At 48.8% G+C, this 20174-nt stretch overlaps 1 protein-coding gene across 4 annotated transcripts in view; it reads right to left on the reverse strand.

Moving 5' to 3' along the window:
* Positions 1-11635: 11635 nt before the first annotated feature.
* Positions 11636-20174, reverse strand: part of Atxn7 (ataxin 7) — a 131409-nt gene continuing 122870 nt past the window's right edge. For all 4 annotated transcript variants that reach the window (XM_026397849.2, XM_026397850.2, XM_077795610.1 and 1 more), the window contains 4 exons: positions 19945-20066; positions 14991-15987; positions 14212-14278; positions 11636-12780 (listed from right to left, as the gene is read on the reverse strand). In XM_026397849.2, coding sequence (XP_026253634.1) covers positions 12671-12780; positions 14212-14278; positions 14991-15987; positions 19945-20066 — 1296 coding nt within the window. In that variant the 3' untranslated portion in view covers positions 11636-12670. The remainder of the gene's footprint in view (positions 12781-14211; positions 14279-14990; positions 15988-19944; positions 20067-20174) is intronic.

The raw sequence follows: 20174 nt of genomic DNA on the forward strand, positions 1-20174 counted from the left end.
CTTTTTTTCTTAAACATACTTGCCTTTAAGGATGGTAGTCCTATAATGATAATGTCACTTGAATTATTCATTAATGAAAAGTGTTTTGTCATTCGAATGAGTTCTGTTCAAGGTATGATGGTCACAGTCAGAGGCGTAGGACCCAGGACTCATCAGTACGGTAAGGACCTCCTGATTCTGGAGAGAAAACACTGTTACCCTCTTAGTATAATGGAACATACATGTTTTCATGTATGCTTTCCCTCACAAACAAGTAACCATGTAAGACAAGAAGTTACCTCATTAGCAAGCTGGCAACCTAGATTCTAGAACATACCTTACAGAGCATAGATTCTAAGGAATCTTGTGCGTATATTAGCAAAATGAATCTCCCCCAAAACAGTGACAGCAGTGGGGGGAATCAGAACAGCTCCTTCTCTGTCTTCCAACTGTGAGCTCTGAGTCAGGTGGGATAAGAGCTATGTAGATGGGGATGCAGTGGGATAGAGTATGAAGAGGACATTTTAAACAGGGTGTCATAGAAGGCCTCTGTAAGGTGACATTTCAGTGAAAACCAGGGAGAGAGCATGTGGGTACCTTGGAAAACCGACAGCAAGTCACTGGAGGTTTTAAGCAGAGAAATCTGAGAAATGACCTTACTTACCTTTCAAACTGTCACTGTAGCAATCAGCTGGAGGCGACACTGGGTGGGACGGGGGTGGATGGTGGCAGTGGCCCAATTGCTGAAAGTAAAATGGCAGGAGGGCAGGTGAGGAAACAAATCAGGGAGATCAGAGGCTGTTTGCTTAGGTTAAAGGTGACTCTTGGCTGTGAGTTTTGGCATCTCACAGGGAAGAGAAAGAGGTTTTGTTGTTGCTTTGGAGCATGCTTTTTTGGTTGATGGGAATGATACACTAACATTAGAGAAAATGTGATCTTATTTGAAACTAACTCATAATCAACAAAAACTCTTCTGTAAACCAAATGATAAAATAAAAACCTACCACGACAAGATTCGTAATGGCAAAATATCAGAAGCATTATCTTACAGGTTGAGATAGTGGTTGCCATCAGATTATCACAGGAGAGATGGTGGGGCTGTGTGTGGAGGTGGACAGGAGGCTTTCGGTTGAATGCCTAAAGCATTTAAGAATACCTGCCTATAGGTTTCAAAATGATCCATAAAACCTTAATTTTGTGAACTGAACATAAGTGTCCATACAAGATCCTGCAATTCATCAAGTGCAGTCTGTTAAATCCAGCAAATTGTCATTGAGAACTTACTGTGCTCCTTGTCTCCCTTTAAAGTTAGAACAGTTATGAGCTGCATGTGTGTGATCCTAGCTACTCAGAAGGCTGAGGCAGGAGGACCACAAGTTTGAGGCCAGCCTCAGTAATTTTTAGTAAAATCATGTCTCAAAAAGCGCCCAGGATGTAGCTCAGTGGTAGAGCACTTGCCTACCGTTCGCTCCCCAGTATTGCAAATAAATAAAATGAGCAGAATTCTACTTTTTAGCCAACTGACTCCTTACAGTTCATGCTAGAGGGAAAATAAGATCAAATTGCCAGTTTTTAAAAAATAGTCTTTCCCTCAACTCCCTCTAGTGAAACACCACAGCCTGATATGATCATACAGAACTGTGGCTTTTCTGCTGAGAGTCCCTGTAGCCTTAGAGGAAAGTGGCCAGAACGTCTGTTCTCCTCCTTCCTTGCCTAAAATGTGCTTGGTTTTCTTTTTCCTTTTACCATTTTAGCCCATCTGCCTAAAAAACAGGAGGGAGATGCGGAAAGGGACAAAGTTGTACTTCCTCCCCATGGGGGACGGACACTGAGAACTCCGAGCCTGGGGACCAAGGAAGCAGATAGTGCCGCTGGGGGAGGGAGTGTTTCTGTCATGAAAAGCAATATATGCTCGTTTCAAAAGAAATTTAAGCAAAGTGGAACTGCTTTGAAATGGTCCCCTACAGAGATGACCGCTGCTAACGTTCTGAAGAATATTCTCTGTGTGCATCAAGGTTTTAGTGCAGAATTGCAGCCCTTGTCACCCACCGTTCAGGAGTTTCTCTCTCCATTACAGGTCTCAGTGGCACCCCGCTATACCTCAGAATACTGATTTGGAGGTGAAAATAAAATTGGGACCAAACAGCTCTCTTTCTTTTTCTTTTTTTTTTTTTAAAGAGAATTTTTTTTTGATTTTTAGTTTTTGGTGGACACATCTTTATTTTATTTTTATGTGGTGCTGAGGATTGAACCCAGTGCCCCCGTGCATGCCAGGAGAGCACATTACCACTTGAGCCACGTCCCCAGCCCCAAACAAACAACTCTAATTTTAAGGGAGGCTGTGAGATTGGGAGAAACTGCCTCTCTCTAGGCCCAGCCCACACGGCGCTGAGCAGGAAGGTGCTTCACTTGTGTCTGTCAAATGGGCCCCGATCAGGCTCAATTGAGGCTTGCTTAGGTGACCTCAGACAATATAGAGTAAAAGATAAAGCCGCTGGGACATTAGTAGATGACTGAATAGGGTCATCTACGCTAGTGCGACAGACTTGGGTACAGAAAGTTCAACCAAATTGATGTTGTTAACCAACTTGGGTTTGCTCAGAAGGGGAGACGACACAGCATGGGGACTTCCAACCTTGCTTTCCTGCCTTCAGCCAGTTCATTTAAACAGTGCTGCTTGTCCAGACAATGTCAGGTCCACGGCTGTGCTTTCCCCAAAAACCTGGAGGCAGAGGCGCAGCTTCCTGATGCCACAGAACTGCAAAACAAAAAACACCAAACGTTTATGGCCACCATCTAAGTGAGTTAAAAAACTATTTCCAGTTTCGCTGGAAAAATGGGTAGATGAGGCTCACTGTGGACCTGTACTCCCTGCAGCTGAGCGTGATGGGAGCATGCTCTCCAGCAGGCCCCTCGACCTGCCTGGGAGCCACGGATGGGACCCCTACCTGGCCCCTGGTGGCACTGGAGCTTGCCACCCTGCCCTGCTGCTCATACTGTGCACTTGAAGGTGAAGGTCGGCAGCCCCAGCATCTGCTGGCTAGGAGACTCTAGCCAAAGAATTCTTAACCTGCATCTCACCTCTGGTAGCTTCAAGTTTTGTAGCTTGTTTTATCAAAGTCCTAATTTTCTGGTTTTAGACAAAAAGGGCACCTCATCATATGGAAATGAGATCACCATCAAATGATAGTTTGATCTGCTGAGTGACACAGAGCTAGCACAATCATACTTAGTTCCTTTTTAATACTGGTGAAGTTGGAAGCTTGATCTCACCACTTCTATCAACCCTGGGTGTAGTCATTATGAAATCCAATCGGGGATGAACTGTGTGATTATTTTTTAAGGCAATAATGCTAGTTTCTCTTATCTTAATAAAATGTGATTATCCACCAAGTCTACCAGTCCAGATGGCCATCTATATCAGAAATAACAGCTTTAGTTTAATTTTTTTAATATGTATTTTTTAAGTTATAGGTGGACACAATATTTTTCTGTGGTGCTGAGGATTGAACCCAGTGCCTCATAAGTGCCAGGTGAGCACTATACCACTGAACCACAACCCTGGCCCCTTTAGATTAAATTTCAACACATTAACAGAAAGTTTTAGGAATATACAGTCCAAAAATGAACTTTGTTCAGCATCTGCACGAATTTCTACCTGACCCAAATGGCTAAACGGGTGTCTACAATTTGATCCCTGAGCACCTGCAATCACTTAGGATAATGAGTGAACACATTTAGTTCTCAGCAACCTGACTGAACATTAAATTGATAATAGAAGCTTACTGGTCATTAACAAATCAACTGATAGAGTTTCCTATTCCAAATTCATTGTTGGTGCTATGAACCTTTTTTTTTTTTTGAAGATGATGATGATGAACGGCTTCTACTTCTCTGCCCCGTCCCCCTTCCTTGACTTCCCAATGCTGCACACACTCACAGCTGTTAGTAAGCTCCCACCCTGACAAACGGTGATGGGGGAGTAAGTCAGTCCCTGCCTGGAAACTGGAGAGCTTCAACAGCCACTGGTTTTCCTTTCCAAGCCGTAAGACCACAGGCGCGCGTTGCTGTGTTCCCGAGGACACACGTGCTATGAGAATTTGTAGTGATTTAGTCCAAGCCATTGTAGCCCTGAGGAACATGGTCAAGGAAGAGGGTGACCCTCTGTCAGTCATTGAGAAATCTCTTGTAATGACATAACTGTCCCTGTGAAGATTGGGTTTAAGAAATAAAATGGGGGCGGGGCTATGGCTCAGTGGCAGAGTGTCCTTAGCACTGCATAAAAGTAAACAAAATAAGGCCTACTGTCCATCATCTAACTACCAAAAAGAAAAAAAGAAAAGAAAAATGACCAATTTGCTAGTGAATGACTGACCTTCATTACAGCAGAGGCTCCATAGGCCTTCCCCTCCTGGGCTTCCCTGGGAGAAGTGACATTTAGCCCAACTGCCAGTAGGTGGTGCCCTGACAACCGCACTGCCCTCCTTGTCAGACCTTACCAGAGAGCTGTGCTGACAAACTACGGTGATTTCTGAGGACTCTGCTTCTCCCGGCCCCCTCTGGATCAGAAGCTGGGCTTTCACACATGCCTCAGAAATACGGGGTCCACTGCTTGCTGGTCCCTGGCCACTGTAACACCTTCTCTTTGGACCTGCTTACACTGTCCTCCAGCACACACCTCTGACTCGCTGCCCCAGTTCATTCCAGGCTCCAGGGCAGGCTCAGCCTTCCTCACAGCCCAAGGACTTTGAAGTGGACAACCCAGACCACAGCCCGGGCCACTCTTCTGAACCCTAATTGCAGGTCCTCCTTCAGGCCGCTTCTAACCACTCCCATGGTTTCCCTTAGGTACCACGGGCACCTGTGTCCAGATGTGATTTTGGAAATGAAGCCCGGCATTCCTCTAGATTCTCCTAGCTATTCCCGTCTCGTGGCCTATTCCCCAAAGAACTAAGCCACCTTGATACGGGTCCCTGGCTCCCACCCTGCACGTCAGCCCTTAGTTGCTGGCCATATTGACGTGAATGCAGACTCACGCTGAACAAACCCCTGAGCTTGTTTAACCATGGGTTCCGTGGAAGAACCACCCTACAACTTAACGAGCCGGAACCAGGGTCTTGAGAGGGCCTGCCGAGGTTCCGCAGGGGGCCTCCAGTTCTCTTCCCCCAAGACCCAGCGGCCGGTCCCTCCCTCTTTCTCTCCACCCTCAGGTCCCTCCCTCCCTCTGTCCACCCTTGGGTCCCTGCCTCCCTCTCTCTACCCTCCATTCTCCTGCCCAAGCTCCTAACTTCTCCCATCCAACCAACACCCGCCATTCTCAGGGTCTTGGAGAAAGCAGCAGAAGAGAAAAGCCCCAAACACATGTTACCTAAATGGGTTGATGATTTTAGTGGTGTCAACTTTCTAAACTTATGTTTCCTTTTTTCTTTCTTTTGGTATTGGGGATTGAACCCGGGGTGCTTTTCCACTGAGCTACACCCCCAGCCCTTTTTTAGTTTTCATTTTGAGATAGGATCTAAGTTGCTGAGGCTGTCCTTCAACTTGCAATCCTTCTGGCTCAGCCTCCCAAGCCACTGAGGTTACAGTTGCGCACCACTGTACCTGGCCTGCGTTTCTCTGTCTCTCTGAACCATCCTGGTCTCTCCAGTCTGTCTCCCCTCTGACTCTTGGCTCTGTGGTGTTGATGCTGTGTTTCATCCTGGGTCTTTTCTCTCTGAGCCAGGTTGAAGCACAGCATCATCATGCTTGATGGAGGGTGGGCTTGAAGACTGTGAAATTCTAGAAATGGAATGTGATGTGCCTGTGCATCTGTCAGGGTCCGTCAACTTCTTCCATTTGGTTCTTGGAGTGTGACCAAAAAAAAAAAAAAAAAAAAACCTCTGTCCTGACTGTCCTGATTCATTCCCTGGCTCTTCTGCCTACCAGCCATGAGACCTCAGGCCCGACACCTTAGTTTCTCCTCAGTGTGGGTGGGTCAGAACACCTGTCCTGGAAGGGCTGAGACTGTGAAATGCTAGGCACAGTATTTAGCAGAGTAAGGACCAGAGGTAAGCATTACTTCAATAAGCCAGATAAGTAATGAGCACCCTCTCCAGGTAAACCATCCCCTCTAGGGCCTCACTCACCATCTACCTATATGTGAAAAACAAATCTACGTCTCACAGCTCGACCTCCCTCCTGAGCTGCATCCACACTCCACAGCCAACCAGGTGAGGGAGCTGCAGAAGGGCCGAGGCAGCCAGGGTAAGATGGCGAGTGAGGAGGTCGGGGCGGGGCCAGAACAGAGGAGCACAGAGAGGGTCTTCTGATGAGGTCAGCCTCCTGCTGGACCAAAGTGCTCGTGGACTCAAGCGGGGACCCAATCAGACAGACACTTCCGTACTTGTGTTCCTAAGTGGGGGACCCAATAGAAAAACCAAAACAGAAGTGTGGACAGAGAAGGTACCAATCAATAACAGAAGAGCATGGACGGGGGTGGAGCTAAGGGAAGGAGGACATTCCAGAGACCATAAAAGGAACAGGCCAGAACTCCCCACCAGACTCCCAGCTCGAGGGCCCCTCTGTCAGGAGAAGTCCTATCTCTCTGTCATCTTTGCAATACACCCACTTCTCGCTTGCTGTCTCTGTGTCTGTTCTTCAATTCTTTGCTGAAGGGAGAAAGTGCACCCAGCACCCCAGACAGCCACATAGGTTCTAAATTAACCTGAATTTCTCGCTGGTAGCTTAAGGCCATGTCTGTCTTATTCTCTGTGACCATGTCACACATTGTACTTGAAGCTCATCCACCAGTCTGGCCCAGGTGGAAACCTTAAACTCACTCTTCCTGTTAATGTTCAACGTAACCAGACCTCAAGGCCTGCTGGCTCCTCCTTTAAAAAGGTTTCCAGAGCCAGTCTGTAAACTCCGGAGCTCTCACCTGGATTATTACAGCAGCTCTGTGACCTGTTTTTGTTCCAAGGCTCTCACTTGTTCATCCTGTCTTGCACAGTTTTGCTGGAGGCCCTATGTGATGGAGAGTTTAATGAAAAGTATTAAATCATAAGCACTTGATTCTTCCCTTCCCTTGAAGACTCCTGTGGCTGCCAGTCTTACCCTCCCCTGTACCTCCTGAGGGATTCTGATAGTGCCAGCTTGGGTCATGGAAAATGAGGATAGCAAGTGCCAATAATTACAGCCTTACTAGGTTGAAGACAGGTTTAACTACCATTAGAAACAGGATCAAGAGTTTCTTAGGAGAATGGCAGCTGAAGAGGAGGAGGAGGAAGAGGAGAACTGAAGAGGACCCATTAGGCTTGATTTAAGGGGAGCTTAGTTTTTTGAGTACTGGGAATTAAACTCAGGGGCACCCGACCACTGAGCCCCATCCCCAGCCCTATTTTGTATTTTATTTAGAGACAGGGTCTCACTGAGTTGCTTAGGGCCTCGCTTTTGCTGAGGCTGGCCTAGAACTTACGATTCTCCTGCCTCAGCCTCCTGAGATGCTGGGATTATAGGTGTGCACCACTGCACCCAGATTATTTTTATTTTTATTTTTTTGAGGCAGGGTCTTACTATTTTGCCCAGGCTGTCTTGAACTCATGGGCTCAAGTGGTCCTCCTGCCTCAGCCTCTTGAGGAGCTAGGACTAGAGGTACACCACTGCACCCAGCTTATGGGAAAGCTTTGTGATGAGGCCTTCAAAGGGGGAGTAAAAACTGATATTTGAGGCAAGAGAATGAAAACATCAGAAATATGGGAAGAGATTTCTGTTCACCTCTGTCTTCCCCCCCATCTCCAGTACAGATGTGCCTGCCCCTACCTTCTCCGATCCCCTCAACCTCTGCTGTCTAGCAAGTTTCCTACAGAGTTATTATTCTCCCACATTTCTTCCTCACTTCATCCTGTTTGCTTCCTCTGCCAAGAAGGACCTTACCCTGTTTTTCTGTGGGTGAGGTCCCACATGCCACCATCCCAAAATGCTGCCCCCGCTTCCTTGGAAAATCGAGCTGGTCTTTTGGGATCCAGGGACAGGTCACCTGAAAGGGAAAGAAAGGACAAATGGTAAGAGACTAAGAGGTTGAATCTTCTCCTGGAAGATCTGACACCCGAAGTGAAAGGAGGCATCCACAGGGACGTCCTCAGGTTGGACGTCTGGTTCATCTGGAGGAACTGGGAAGTCCACGGGGCCGTGGGGTTTGAAGCCAGCCTGATTCTTTCATGTAAGGTCTGCATATGTTTTTTCCCATTACATAAAGCAGTTGCCCCCTTACTTTAAGCAACAACACACTTTAAAAATTTATTAGAGTGATTTATTTGCAATGGGCAAACTGACCAGATTTTAGAAAGATTATGTTATTCTCTGAATGCTCAAGTGTGCTCGTCTTGCCAATAAGGGAAGTATGTGAAAGCAGAGAAGAGACCAGACCAGCTCTGGATTTCAAAACACTCGAACCCCAAGTGACTCCATGTCATAAAATTTAAAGTATAAACAGAATTCGTTTTTCCAGTATCACCCCCCACACACACCCCGCCCTGTTTTTCTCAAAAACCTGCAGGGCCAGAATGCAGTGTGCCCACTGTTTGCACTGCAACTGACTTATCCAAGGCAACGCTCTGTGCCCGGGGCTGGAAACACCCTACGGCCTCACAAGTCCTGGGCCTGTGCAGGAGGCAGGCCGAGCGCAGGCCCTCCCCGAGGTGTGGGATGCCAACATGGAAGAGAAGCCAGACTGGACCGAAAGGGTTCAGGATCACGAGGCAGAAACATGTAAAACATTTCATGCAGCCAACCTCATTTATTGAGAAGTCCTAATTTTATTGCCCGTTTAGTAACATGTTTGTTCCACAAACTAATTTCTCATAAAGCAAAGCACAACTTTTTCTTATAAATAGTATAAATTATTTTATTTACAGAAACTTGTTACAAAACAAATAGACTATATATTTCTTCTCTTTTAAATATCCAAAGTAATTTTCTATCCCTTGACATTTGTTCATGTTCTATACAGCAGCCAACAAAGTCCAGCTGAGATGCTCTTGATTATGTGTACAAATTATCAAACTATTCACACATTTTAACACAGGAGATTGCTTTTATAACCAAGCTCAAAAAGAAAACCAAAAAAACAAAAACAAACAAACAAAAAAAAACATAGCAAAACGCTTTCAAGGCCCTACATTCACACTGACAGTATGTAGTGCTCATTTAAATGATCTGAAAATGTAAAATGTTTTGCACAAAATGTAAAAATGATTATTTTCTGCTAAACAATGAAACTTTTTTTTAACAATCATTTTTCAAAGCCCGACTTCCCCCCCACCCAGGACAGAATGAGAGACATTAAGAAATTCCTTGGCAACAGAACTCTTGCAGGAAGACAGCTGCCTTTATAAGTTACATTTTTCAAATTATACATTTTTTTCAATGTTTTCAGAGGTACTTCTTTGTATTATATTTTTGGAACACAAAATATTTTAAATATTCTATTTTAAACTCTGTATTTCATGAATGAATAACAAAACGGACACGTCATGTAAGTTTGCTGGCTGACAAAGATCTGTAACCCTGGGTGCCACTGGGCAATCCATCACCAGTTGAATTACTGTGACCCCAAAGGTCTTAGTTTTAAAATACCTTATAAAATTACCAGCATTGGTGGTTTTCGACTCCTCCCCTAAAATTTTAGAAACAATATTTAGGTGGAAAAAGCAAACTCCAAAGTTCAACTGAACATTCAAGTCTTTTTAAAGAGAATCTGTCTAAGCTTAAAACTAGGGTTCAGGCACTTTCAGTTTTTTCCATTAGTTTTAAACCACATCACATACTAATAACACACATGTGCTCAGAGTGTCTACACACACAGGCACACACACGCACACACTCACACACGCACATTCACACACTCACGCACACAAAACACTAACAAAAGAAAAGCAGTGTGTCACTTAGTTACGTGTAGTCTTGTTGGGAAATCAGGCAACTAGGGAGAGCAATGCCCACTTCATCTGTATGAATCCACTCCCGAGACATTAAAGGGACAAAGACTTTCACAGAACAGAGGCATCCCTTAAACTGTAAAGGAGGCAGGTTCTAGAACTATTGGCTTGGCAGTGAACCACTTCAAATTATAAAAAGGTATTTACTTTATTAATTAATAAATAAATACTAGATGATCTCAATTGTACCAAAACAGGATATCAGAAAAAAAGACCTGTGCAAAAATACATATTTAAATATGTACAATTCATTTTTAACAAAATATGTCTTCTGAAATAGGGATACTTCCATATTTATAATAGAACAAGAAATCCCAAAATAAAGATACAAAAGTAGGTTTTGTATAATTCTTTGTTCATCATTGCAGCACTTTTTTTTTTTTTGAAGGTTAAGAAAACTGCAGAAGTTGTCATGAAATTCTATTGGAAAGAATATAAAAATTATCTTGGTTTTAAATTGATACCAAAGTCTGTCTAGAAACATCCCAACCACTGCAAATTTGGTTTTTGCGAGTTAATTTAATTCAAAAAAATACTTGTACTCCCGTGTTTTAAATGGTCTTAATTGTTTATCATAATAAAAAGTAGTTGTTGGAGAAAATAAAATATTTGAACAGTCTAAAATTTAATAGCACTGTTTAGAATAGGTCTGTTTGTGGCAGGCAGAATCCCAAATGGCTAATTTCCTAATCCCGATGCTGTGTGTGTTACCGGGAGACATAGTGAAATTCAATTCAAATCTCAGTCTAAGAAATCAAATTGTCAACACTCACTAATCTAAGTATCTACAATATTCTGAATCAACTTGCTATCGTGGATCCTATTCACATCTTTCGGAACAACATGATCTGTCTATAAATTTCATTGCTAAAAGCAACTTAATTTATAACCATCAAGTCCCCTTGGCTCTGAAAATAAATTCTACCCATACCCCATTGCACTTGTCACCAGGGAACTGACTAGATACCTTCTGATGCCCTCTCTCCTTCTCTTCCTCCCTCGCTGGGATGGAACAGGCAGACTGATTTCTCCCAACTACACCAAACTGGCCCGTGCGTTTCTCCTCACTAGCTCTCCTATAGTATCATTTTAAAAACATTTACTGATTGCATAATAAGTGAACAAGAACTGTTCTCCCCTTCCTTAAAAAAAAAATCAATATTTTACATCAATTTATAGCTAAAGTATCTGCATAAAATCTTTGTTTTCTTACATAATAAGAATAATTCTGTAGCAATTCACATTATTAGGCTGGTAACCAAGTATTTATTCATTCTACCTGTTGTTGACTTGAAATTCCCTGAAACTGAAGTTTGTCACCCAAGAATTTGAGGGAAAAAAAGGATGCACTGACTGGCTCTGCCCATCAGGGTGACGATCAGGGCCGAGGAGACGTTACCCTGTGTTCGGCCACTCTGTTCTCTGAGGCAGGAGGCCTGGTCCTCAGTTCAGGACTGTGGTGTGGCATCGCCAGATGCGAGCCAAGCTGCTCCACTGTATCAAGCTTTGGGTGGACACTACAGGAAACTCCTCAGAGGGCTCCACAGCTCAGGAAGACGACAGCAGTAACCCCGAGGAAGAAGGCGTGCCCCACGGGGACCCTGCATGGGCCTGAGTGCACACTGTCGACCTCCACCCACCTCAGATCTGCTCCCACCCCACCCCACCCCACCCCACCCGCATCCAAGCAAACATCTGTAGTGGTCCTAGGGGAGAGGAGACACACACGATGCCAGGAGCACTGGATGCAGAAACTTACACTTAGTCCCAGGACAGTATCCACAGAGATAAAGGGGGCAACCCCTCGGAAGTACATCCTAATGATACCACTTTAAAAAGGCGATTCTTAAAAAAAAGACTGGGTAGGACCATCAACCCAACCTGAAGTACGGTTTAACATGAAAACTTAAAGATAAAAAAACTGCATCTCTTTGGAAATCTTGGAAAAAGATGATTTTTCTCCCCCTATTTTTATTTTACCTTTCCCAGCCCTACCCTCAATTTGGTTTTCCATTATCAAAACTAGTTTGTATTTTCTTTTTCTTTTCTTTAAATCACACAGAATTGCTTTTGTACCATGAAAAGTAAGCCTCCAATATGGTTATGCTGGCTGTCAGGGCATCAATGACTTGAAACCATTTTGAAAGTCCAAAACCTCGGACAGCTTCTTATCCTAAATGACTTGCAACAGGCTGGGTCACTGTGTCATGACGCCTTGTGCCAACATCTGCCCTCTAGTCCTGGAACACTGCTGTGGAAATCTAAAGCCAGCTTCCTTTCTGCAGAGATTGCTGGGGTACAGCCCTCCCTCCTGGAAGGCCTCCGGGCCCCAGGGGAGGCGCCTACCTGCTGGAGGGTGACCTACAGAAGACGGTGCTGGGGGGGGCAGGGAGAAGAGGAACTGGCAGGGAGAGGGAGGAGGGATGAAAGTCTACAGTAACGCTCTTGCCAAAACATTCTTTTGCCCAGCCAATCTACTCCAAGAGTGGCTCCATGATATACTGCAAGTTAGAACAAAACAAAACAAAACAGAAACTTCTCACAGATTTGTAGCAAGCAGTCCAGACCACTTTAACACTGATAAAAGCAATCCGGTGGCTGAACTCGATCCAGTGTCCTTTAAGAGTACTCACTGCTACAGACACAGCTTCAGGGAAGTCCTCGTCAAACACGGGCCTGGCGGGCTCCCCTGGGCCCACAGGAGGTCGGGAAGAGACTCAAAGGCATCGCGGAGTCCAGAGTGCTGCGTGGAGGTGTAACTTGTCTTCAAAAGTGTCCGGATTGTTCCTCCCTGTGCTGTTTTCAGTCGTCAGGGTCGTGCCTTTGGCTTTCAGAACAGAGGGGTGGGGAAACGAGAGATGAGTGTGCGTTTGGACTCTGTGCCCCCTTGATCCTACACTAGAACATTCCAAAGGCCATGCGTCACTAGTGTTCCACTGACTGCAGGAGGATGGGGTGATGAGCTACAGAGCTTGGCCTTAGCTTCCAGGAGCCTTCGCTGTCCCTGGGTCTGACCATTCTCAAGGTCTCCTTTCAGGAAACCGGCTAGAAGACACACAGGCCTGGGCTTCCAGCCTGGAGAAAGGTTCCACGTTTGCCTTTGGTTTTATTTTCTGATTCTGTGCCTGTGAAGGCCTTCCAGGTTACCCAAGAGCAGAACAGGGCTGCACGGGCCAGCACACATCTGAGGAGTGCCATACTCAGGCAGGGGCAGGGGGCCTCTGCCTTCCCAGGGCTGCCTGAGGCCTGAGAGCAGCCGTGAGCAGCCATGGAGCATCCCAGAAGCTCCCAGCACCGCCCGCCTCAGCCCTTCTCAGAGGACTTCAGGCAGCTGGGCACAGTCCGGATGTCAGCTCCTCCAGGGACAGCAACATGAGGGTCTACTTTTCTAGGAGTGGCAATCTTTAAAGCGGGGTCACGGGTCCCTCTGAGCCTCTCACGCACACTATAGGATACCTCCTGCAGATCACTGAATGGAGCTGTGACCCTTCTCGGGCTCACTCATCCTCGGCTCTCTAGACACAGGCCCCCTAGGACTCCTGCAGTGTGAGAAAAGGGCTCTGGGCACGGAGGGCAAGCCTTCTCCAACACAGGCTTCAGTGGAGAGTGATTCCACAAGCAGAACCCAGTTAGATGGTGTGTGCCACGGTGCCCCCAGGTGAGCAGAGGTGATAAACCGGCAGGTCATAAGCTTGGCCAATAGACAGTAGGCTATGCTAGATTTAAAAGATCATAGAGCTTTAAAAAATGGCCAAGTTTCTACACAAGTCCAGATTTGCAATTTCTCTGAAACTGGTAACGAGGGTCTGGGAGCAGCTGCTCCATTGAGGTGGGCACCCCTGCCCTGCCCGAGCCCTGGCCCCTGTCGACATGAAAACCGAGTATGCTCAGGAATTCTCACCTGACACTACAAGCCCTCCTGCTGGGGCCAGGGCCCACTGGGACACTGCAGCCAGAGGGAGTTTCCAGTGCAGGGATGCTCACCATAAACTATGAGGAGGATCCACCAAATAAGAAGGAAAAGCAATTCTCACTCGCCCAGGAGGCTCTCCCCACCCCCACTCAAAAAGCCAAATGACCCAAGCCCACAATTTCAGCAGCTACTTAGTTCCCAGGTGTCTGCCCACCCTCCAGCACTGCCCACCACCCCATGCTGCAGGGAGCTCCGTGGGGAGCGCCGTGGCCTGGCTGACGAGAGTCCTAGCCTGTCATACGTTCTGTAGACGAAGAAAGGAGGAAAAACAAAGAAGAGCCTCACATTTTAAGTCAGGGCTCTGGGGTGCTGCAGCTGAAATTCCTGTTCGTAAGCAAGGTGAGGAGATATCCTGATGGATGAAATAACAAGATGAGAGATGAGCTGGAGTTAGAGCAAAGGCAGCTGGAAGAGACAGCAGGGGAGGGGTGGGAGAACCAGCATCATGGGAGACTGGGAGAAGACGAGACACAGCGTGAGACAGAGACATGGTTCCCTGGGAGCCCGACACCCCTGGCCGACTAAGGGACCCCCAGCTCCACCTCTTTGTTAAGGTGCAATGGGGGATGCCCACACTGACTCCTGGCTTTATGCCTCCCTCTAAAACAGGAAGGAAGGAGAAAATTGGTGGTGGAATTTAACCAGAGTATCTGAAATTGTTCCAGGTGAAAACTATTACAAGCACTTTCTTCTCGAGTCTTGAAGCATCCCTCTCTAGGTCAGTGTGACTTCCAATGCAGGGAGTTTCCAATGCAGGCGTTCCTCAGAGTAACACCCTCCAGGAAATGCCCCTGCCCCCTCCCCGTCCTGATCTTGGGGTCCCGGCTCCAGGCCCTCCTCAGCCCCCTCTGCAGTGCATCCCTGTGGCTCCCTCCTTCAGAAGCATCCCCCGCAGGCAGCAGGAGTTCTACAGAGGAGCCTGCTGTGGCCTCCGAGGCCAGCGACTCCTGCCTTTCTAAAATGACACCATGAAGCTGGTCTACAGGCAACCCCTGCCCCCTGGGGGGACTTTGGAGCAGAGCCCAGGGAGTGCCGGGCGGCCAGGCCCGCAGTGTGCATCCTACCTGGTGCAGGAGGGAGCTGTTGGTCAGTCCTTGGGCCCCGGGGAGGGTGCCCGTGTGCTTCATGTGCACGCTGTTCATGGTGGGCAGTCTGGCGACCTTGGTGGCCTTGCCACTGCTGCCGCTGCTGCTGACGGCGCTGGGGCTGGGCGAGCACTTCCTTTTCTTTCCTATGAGCCTGTCCAGCGGAGTGTGCGCCAGCGGGAAGCCCCCGTGGGCGTGCACGGGGAGCTCGCTGGCCTGGTGGATGAAGGGGCCCAGGGAGAGCGTGGCGTCGCCGCTGTTGACCATCACGCTCATCCTCTTGATGGACTCTGCGGGGCTTCCGCTGGGGGGCCCCCTCCCTGACTGCTCGTGCCGGAGGCTGGCCGAGTGTGCTTTGTTTGTCACACAGTTGAGGCCGATGCTGTGGGAAGATGTCACTGCCGACGTGTAGGGAGGCCCGGAGTGAGCCACACAGTTTTTCCTAAAAGACTCCATGGAATGAGAAGAAGAGGAGGAGGAGGAAGAGGAGGCAGAAGAGTGAACCAGCAGCGGGGAGCTGTTTTTGCGTTTTTTTCCTGAGCCGCCGCTGGTACCGCTGCTGGCACCGCTGCTGGCATTGTGACAGTCAGTGCTGTTACCAGCAGACTCCTTGGGCCTTAAAGACTTGCTGGATTTCAACTTCTGAGGTTTCCTGGACATGGGGGAGGAGGGGACCGAAGAGAGGCCAGAGGGTGTGGAAGGGGACGAGGACGAAGAGGACACTTGTCTGGATTGCATACTGCACACAGGATCCATCGCCCCGGAAGTGGCAGGCTGTGCATTTAGTGTGGTTCCATGAGCTGGTACCGCTTTGCTATGTGGGGAGATGCAGGTGGATGAGAGCAGTGCTGGGGACGCAGAGACGGTGGCTGCGGCAAGATAGCCGATCCCACACTGTGACGTCGGCACAGAGTTTGTCCGGTGAGGGACACGTGCAGAGACGGGTGATGTGGTACTGGGCACTGGTGGGATTTTCCTGAAAAAAGGAGAGGGCAAGAGTGTGACACTCACCTCACTGCAGCCACTCATGGAGGCTCAAAGACCCTGACAACCCACCGCAAGCAGAGGGATCGATCACCCGCACACCAGTCAGCCAGCCAGCCTGCCACTTCCTTCTTCCAATTCTCTGATGCCCTCCCGGGGCTCTTGGAATCACACGAGATGCGTGCCTCACCCCGTGCTGCCGCCCCAGCTTCACGCCAACTCCCGTCCCCAGCCACAGATCTCCGTGTTTTGAGGACATCATGGCCTGACCCTGTGTGCCTGCCCTCTGTGCCCCACTCTCGCCCCCTCGGGTCGGCTCAGCACCGCTCTCTCAGGAGCTCCAGGCTGACTTTCCTGCACCGACCTGTCCCTAGACTTTCTGAGACTGCAAGTTGCTAACTCCTTTGCAGAGGGGGCCACCCACAGCTGACTCGCCATGATAGCCCTAGCACTTAGAATATAGAAGGCATAAACACAGGGGGAATTCTAGAAAGATGAGGGGGGAAGGACATCACCAGTTAACAGCGGTGGCTAGGTTGCAACTACTGGCCAAACACTGCCTATGGGATACAGCCTCCAGATCTCAGGGGGCTCAGCCACAGTGTGGTAATGTTGGTGACATCTGGGTAGGAGCTGGGCAGACAGTCAGGGTAGGGAGGCCCCACTTTTATTTTAGCTCAATTTTTAAATGTAATTGCACCAGAATTTCAGCAGCCCCTGTGGCAAAATGAAGCCTGTTGCAGTGTCATGCAGCTGGGGTCCTTGTTACCTACCCGGCGAGGGGGCCATCCCCGGAGGCCAGGACGGTGGGCCAGCCTGGGCAATGCAGCAAGAACCATCTCTTAAAAACCCAACCACAAAAACCGAGGAAGCAGAAAAGAAGGGCCTGACTAGAGGGCAAGCGCCACCTCCACCAGGCTCTCGCTCACCCAGTCCAACCCCGCTCCACTTCCAAGACAGGGAGCTGGCCCGAGCGCCTCCCTGGTGCCTTTTAAGAACCATGTTCTTAGGCTGGAGTTGTGGCTCAGCAGTAGAGTACTCGCCTAGCACGTGCGAGGCCCTAGGTTCCATCCTCAGCACCACATAAAAATAAACAAACTAAAGGTGTTGTGTACAACTAAAAAATAAATATTAAAAAAAAACAACAACAAAGAACCACGTTCTCCCGAACAGGGATTGACGAGGGCAAGTGCTTGCACCTGCTTTAAACCCCACTCCAGAGTGCAGCTGTGGCCTCACGTCAGAGCTTCTCGATCCGGGCTGCATGAGAGCCACCCCCCACACCACCTCAGGGCAGTGGGCAGACTCTACTGTCTAGAGAGTCCTGGCTCTCCCACAGGACAGGGACTGGCACTACGAGAGGGAGGTGCTGGGAACGCCGAGTTCCTGGGCCCTGGCCTAGGACCTGAGCAGAATCTGTACCCAGAGGACCCCAGGTGACTCAGGGGTAAGCTCTGCTCTAAATGAAGCCCACACACTGTGATCTGCTGAGTGCAGTGAGTTCTTGTGGCCACCAGGGGGATCACGAAGCTGGGGCCTCAGGACTAGGTTGTCCTGAATCAAATACTAGAAAAAGGAAAAAGGCTTCCGCAGGGCGGGGGATGTGGAGGCTCACTCCAAACAACCGCCACCAGGTCCTCTGAAGAGGTTCTTATGCAGTGATGTGACCTTTCAGATAAGCAGAAGCAAAGCAGGAATACATAGTGGTCTTGATTTCTGTCTGCACAAACCAGCTCTATAAAGGTATATAAGAAACTAAAAAAAGGTCTGTGGACTGGGTGGTATATAGAAGGGCAGGGGACAAGGGGACAGCCTTTTCATTGTACGCTTCCTTATACTCAATTTCTGCTTTAAAGCTATGCAAGTGCGTTCCCAATGCACACGGTTAAACACCAAACACAAGGGCTGGGCTGGGGCTCAGCGGTAGCGCACTTGCCTGGCATGTGTGAAGCACTGGGTTCGATTCTCAGCACCACATATGAATAAATAAAGGTCTATCAACAACTAAAAAATGAAAATATAAAAAAACCCCAAACACCAATCCTTCACTAGCTCCCTGGCCCCTCTTAGGGATGTGGAGCAGTGGTCCCACATGGAGAGAGGGCACAGGAGCTCTGAGTAGCCACCTGGGCCATGACTGTGCTCAGCAGAGGCCACTTCCACCCCTGTTCAGAGGCCCACCTCCTCTCACCCCTCCTGTACCCGGTGATCAGCAGTAAGAGGCCAAGAAGAGAGCTGCTCAAACAGGGCTCTTCCTGGAGGGAACTGTGCCGGGCCAGCAGGCTGGGACAAGGACCACTCCCCATCCAACCTCACGGAGGGCCTGGAAACCAGGCCCTGGGGGCTGGACCTGCCCCAAGTTCCCACCTGCTCCAAGCCCATGCGTCACTTCATCCCTGAGCCACGCGTGTCACTGTGTACCGACTTTCAAAACCAGAGGTCATGGCAGTAGAAAGGACTCCGTCTTCCTCCTGAGAGCAAGTGACAAGAGCCCTCCAGCAGCAACAGCCCAAGGAGGCAGTGAGTCCACCTCACCACCCCTCCAGCTTTTTCAGAGTTCAGAGCACAGACCGGGAAGCTCAAAGGCAGCAGGAGCTCAACCGCCCTGCCCAGCCTCGGGCCCTCAGGGCAGTCTGAAGAAACGGCAAGCTAGGCCCTTAGGGGTCCTGGGGTACACTGAACCCCAACAAACCCCTACTCCACCACTGGCAGCGGGGAATTTCTCTTCAGAAGGAAGCAAGAAGTGCGCAGTGGGAGAGCAGAGCTGCACCGCTCCTGACCTGTTCTAAGCGAGCAACGCGTCCCCCTCCCAACTGTCACTGATGTGCTAAGGCCTCTGACCAGCTCTTCAGACCCACCAGGAAACCCGACAGGAGGGAAATGGACGCACTGGCAGAGCCCACTCAGCAAAGCACTAGCTGATGACGCCCAAATGACAGGGACTCTGAACAACCCCTTTAGCAAAGCTTTATATATTCATCAAAGTAGATTCCACCAAATGCTAGTTCCCCAGTCCAGAAAGTTCAGGAGACTCCATGTGGCTCATGACTGCTCCTGCTTTGAGTTTCAAAGCCCAGTGCTCATTAAAGGCTCTGAGAAGTCCTGCAGGAATGAGAACAATTTTATTTCAGGAAAGGCTGGATGAACCTTTCATTCACTTAAATTCCCATTTGGGAAACACGTGCAAATACAACACAACACAAAGTCTTCAAGTGCAAATCACAACACAGAGCTCTTCTACCCGAGGCCTTCGGAGTTTCCCACTGCACAGTCAGCCCCACCGTCCACTGGCCCCTGCTGGTCTCTCAGGCCTGGTCTCGCATGACACTCATGCCTACTGTCGCTAAGTCTTCACACTCCTGGCTCCCGCCTCCTGAATCCTAGAATCCCTAGAATCCTATCCCCCTGTGGCTGCCCTCTGATCCATTCAATCAGGTCAAGGTCACCTTTTCAGAGACACTTTCCCTGAATCCCCCAGGTCGTTTCCCCCCATCTTTATTTGGAAACCAAGTGCCTCTAGGTCCAAATCCTCACCCTATCACCAATCTTCTGTGTGACCTTGTATTTCAGTGTTATTTGCTAAAAAAAATTAGGGATCCATTGCAGTCACTTGCCAAAGAACAGTGAAAAATAAATATACCCAACAGATTGAGGGCATGCAGCAAGCTCTCGGCTGACTCTCACCAGCCCCCCTGAGGACCAGCTGCCCACTCATCTGTTGACTGGTGTTGGCCTCCCCTGACTCCAGACCAACCGTGAGCTCGGCAAGGGTGTCCATCCTCCCACCTTGAACCCGGCAACCAGGACAATGTGGTCACTGAACGAGTGAGTGGCTGGGTGACCAGGTGCCTCCTCAGGGTGGCCAGGCACAGTTTCATTTAGACTACCAGCCGCAGGGGCCATCAGGGAAGTGGGAGATATGCAGGTGAGCTCCCCCCGGCCTACTCACCTCCACAGCTGCGAGTTCAGATGCTTCTCCACCATGAAGTTGAGGGCGCAGCGGAGCCGGTTCCACCTGGAGTCGAACACGTAATACCCTCTCCCGATCTGCCGGCTCCCGAATGTGCAAAACTGAAAGAGAACACAGCAGGCTTGCCCCTCAGGCACAGCTGCCCCCGACACCAGAGGCCGTGGAGCACGAGGTGACAGTGCCTGCCCGAGTGTCCTGCTAGGGAGGGA

Source organism: Urocitellus parryii, chromosome 3 (genome assembly GCF_045843805.1).
Source record: "Urocitellus parryii isolate mUroPar1 chromosome 3, mUroPar1.hap1, whole genome shotgun sequence".
In the NCBI taxonomy this organism is placed as follows: Eukaryota; Metazoa; Chordata; class Mammalia; order Rodentia; family Sciuridae; genus Urocitellus; species Urocitellus parryii.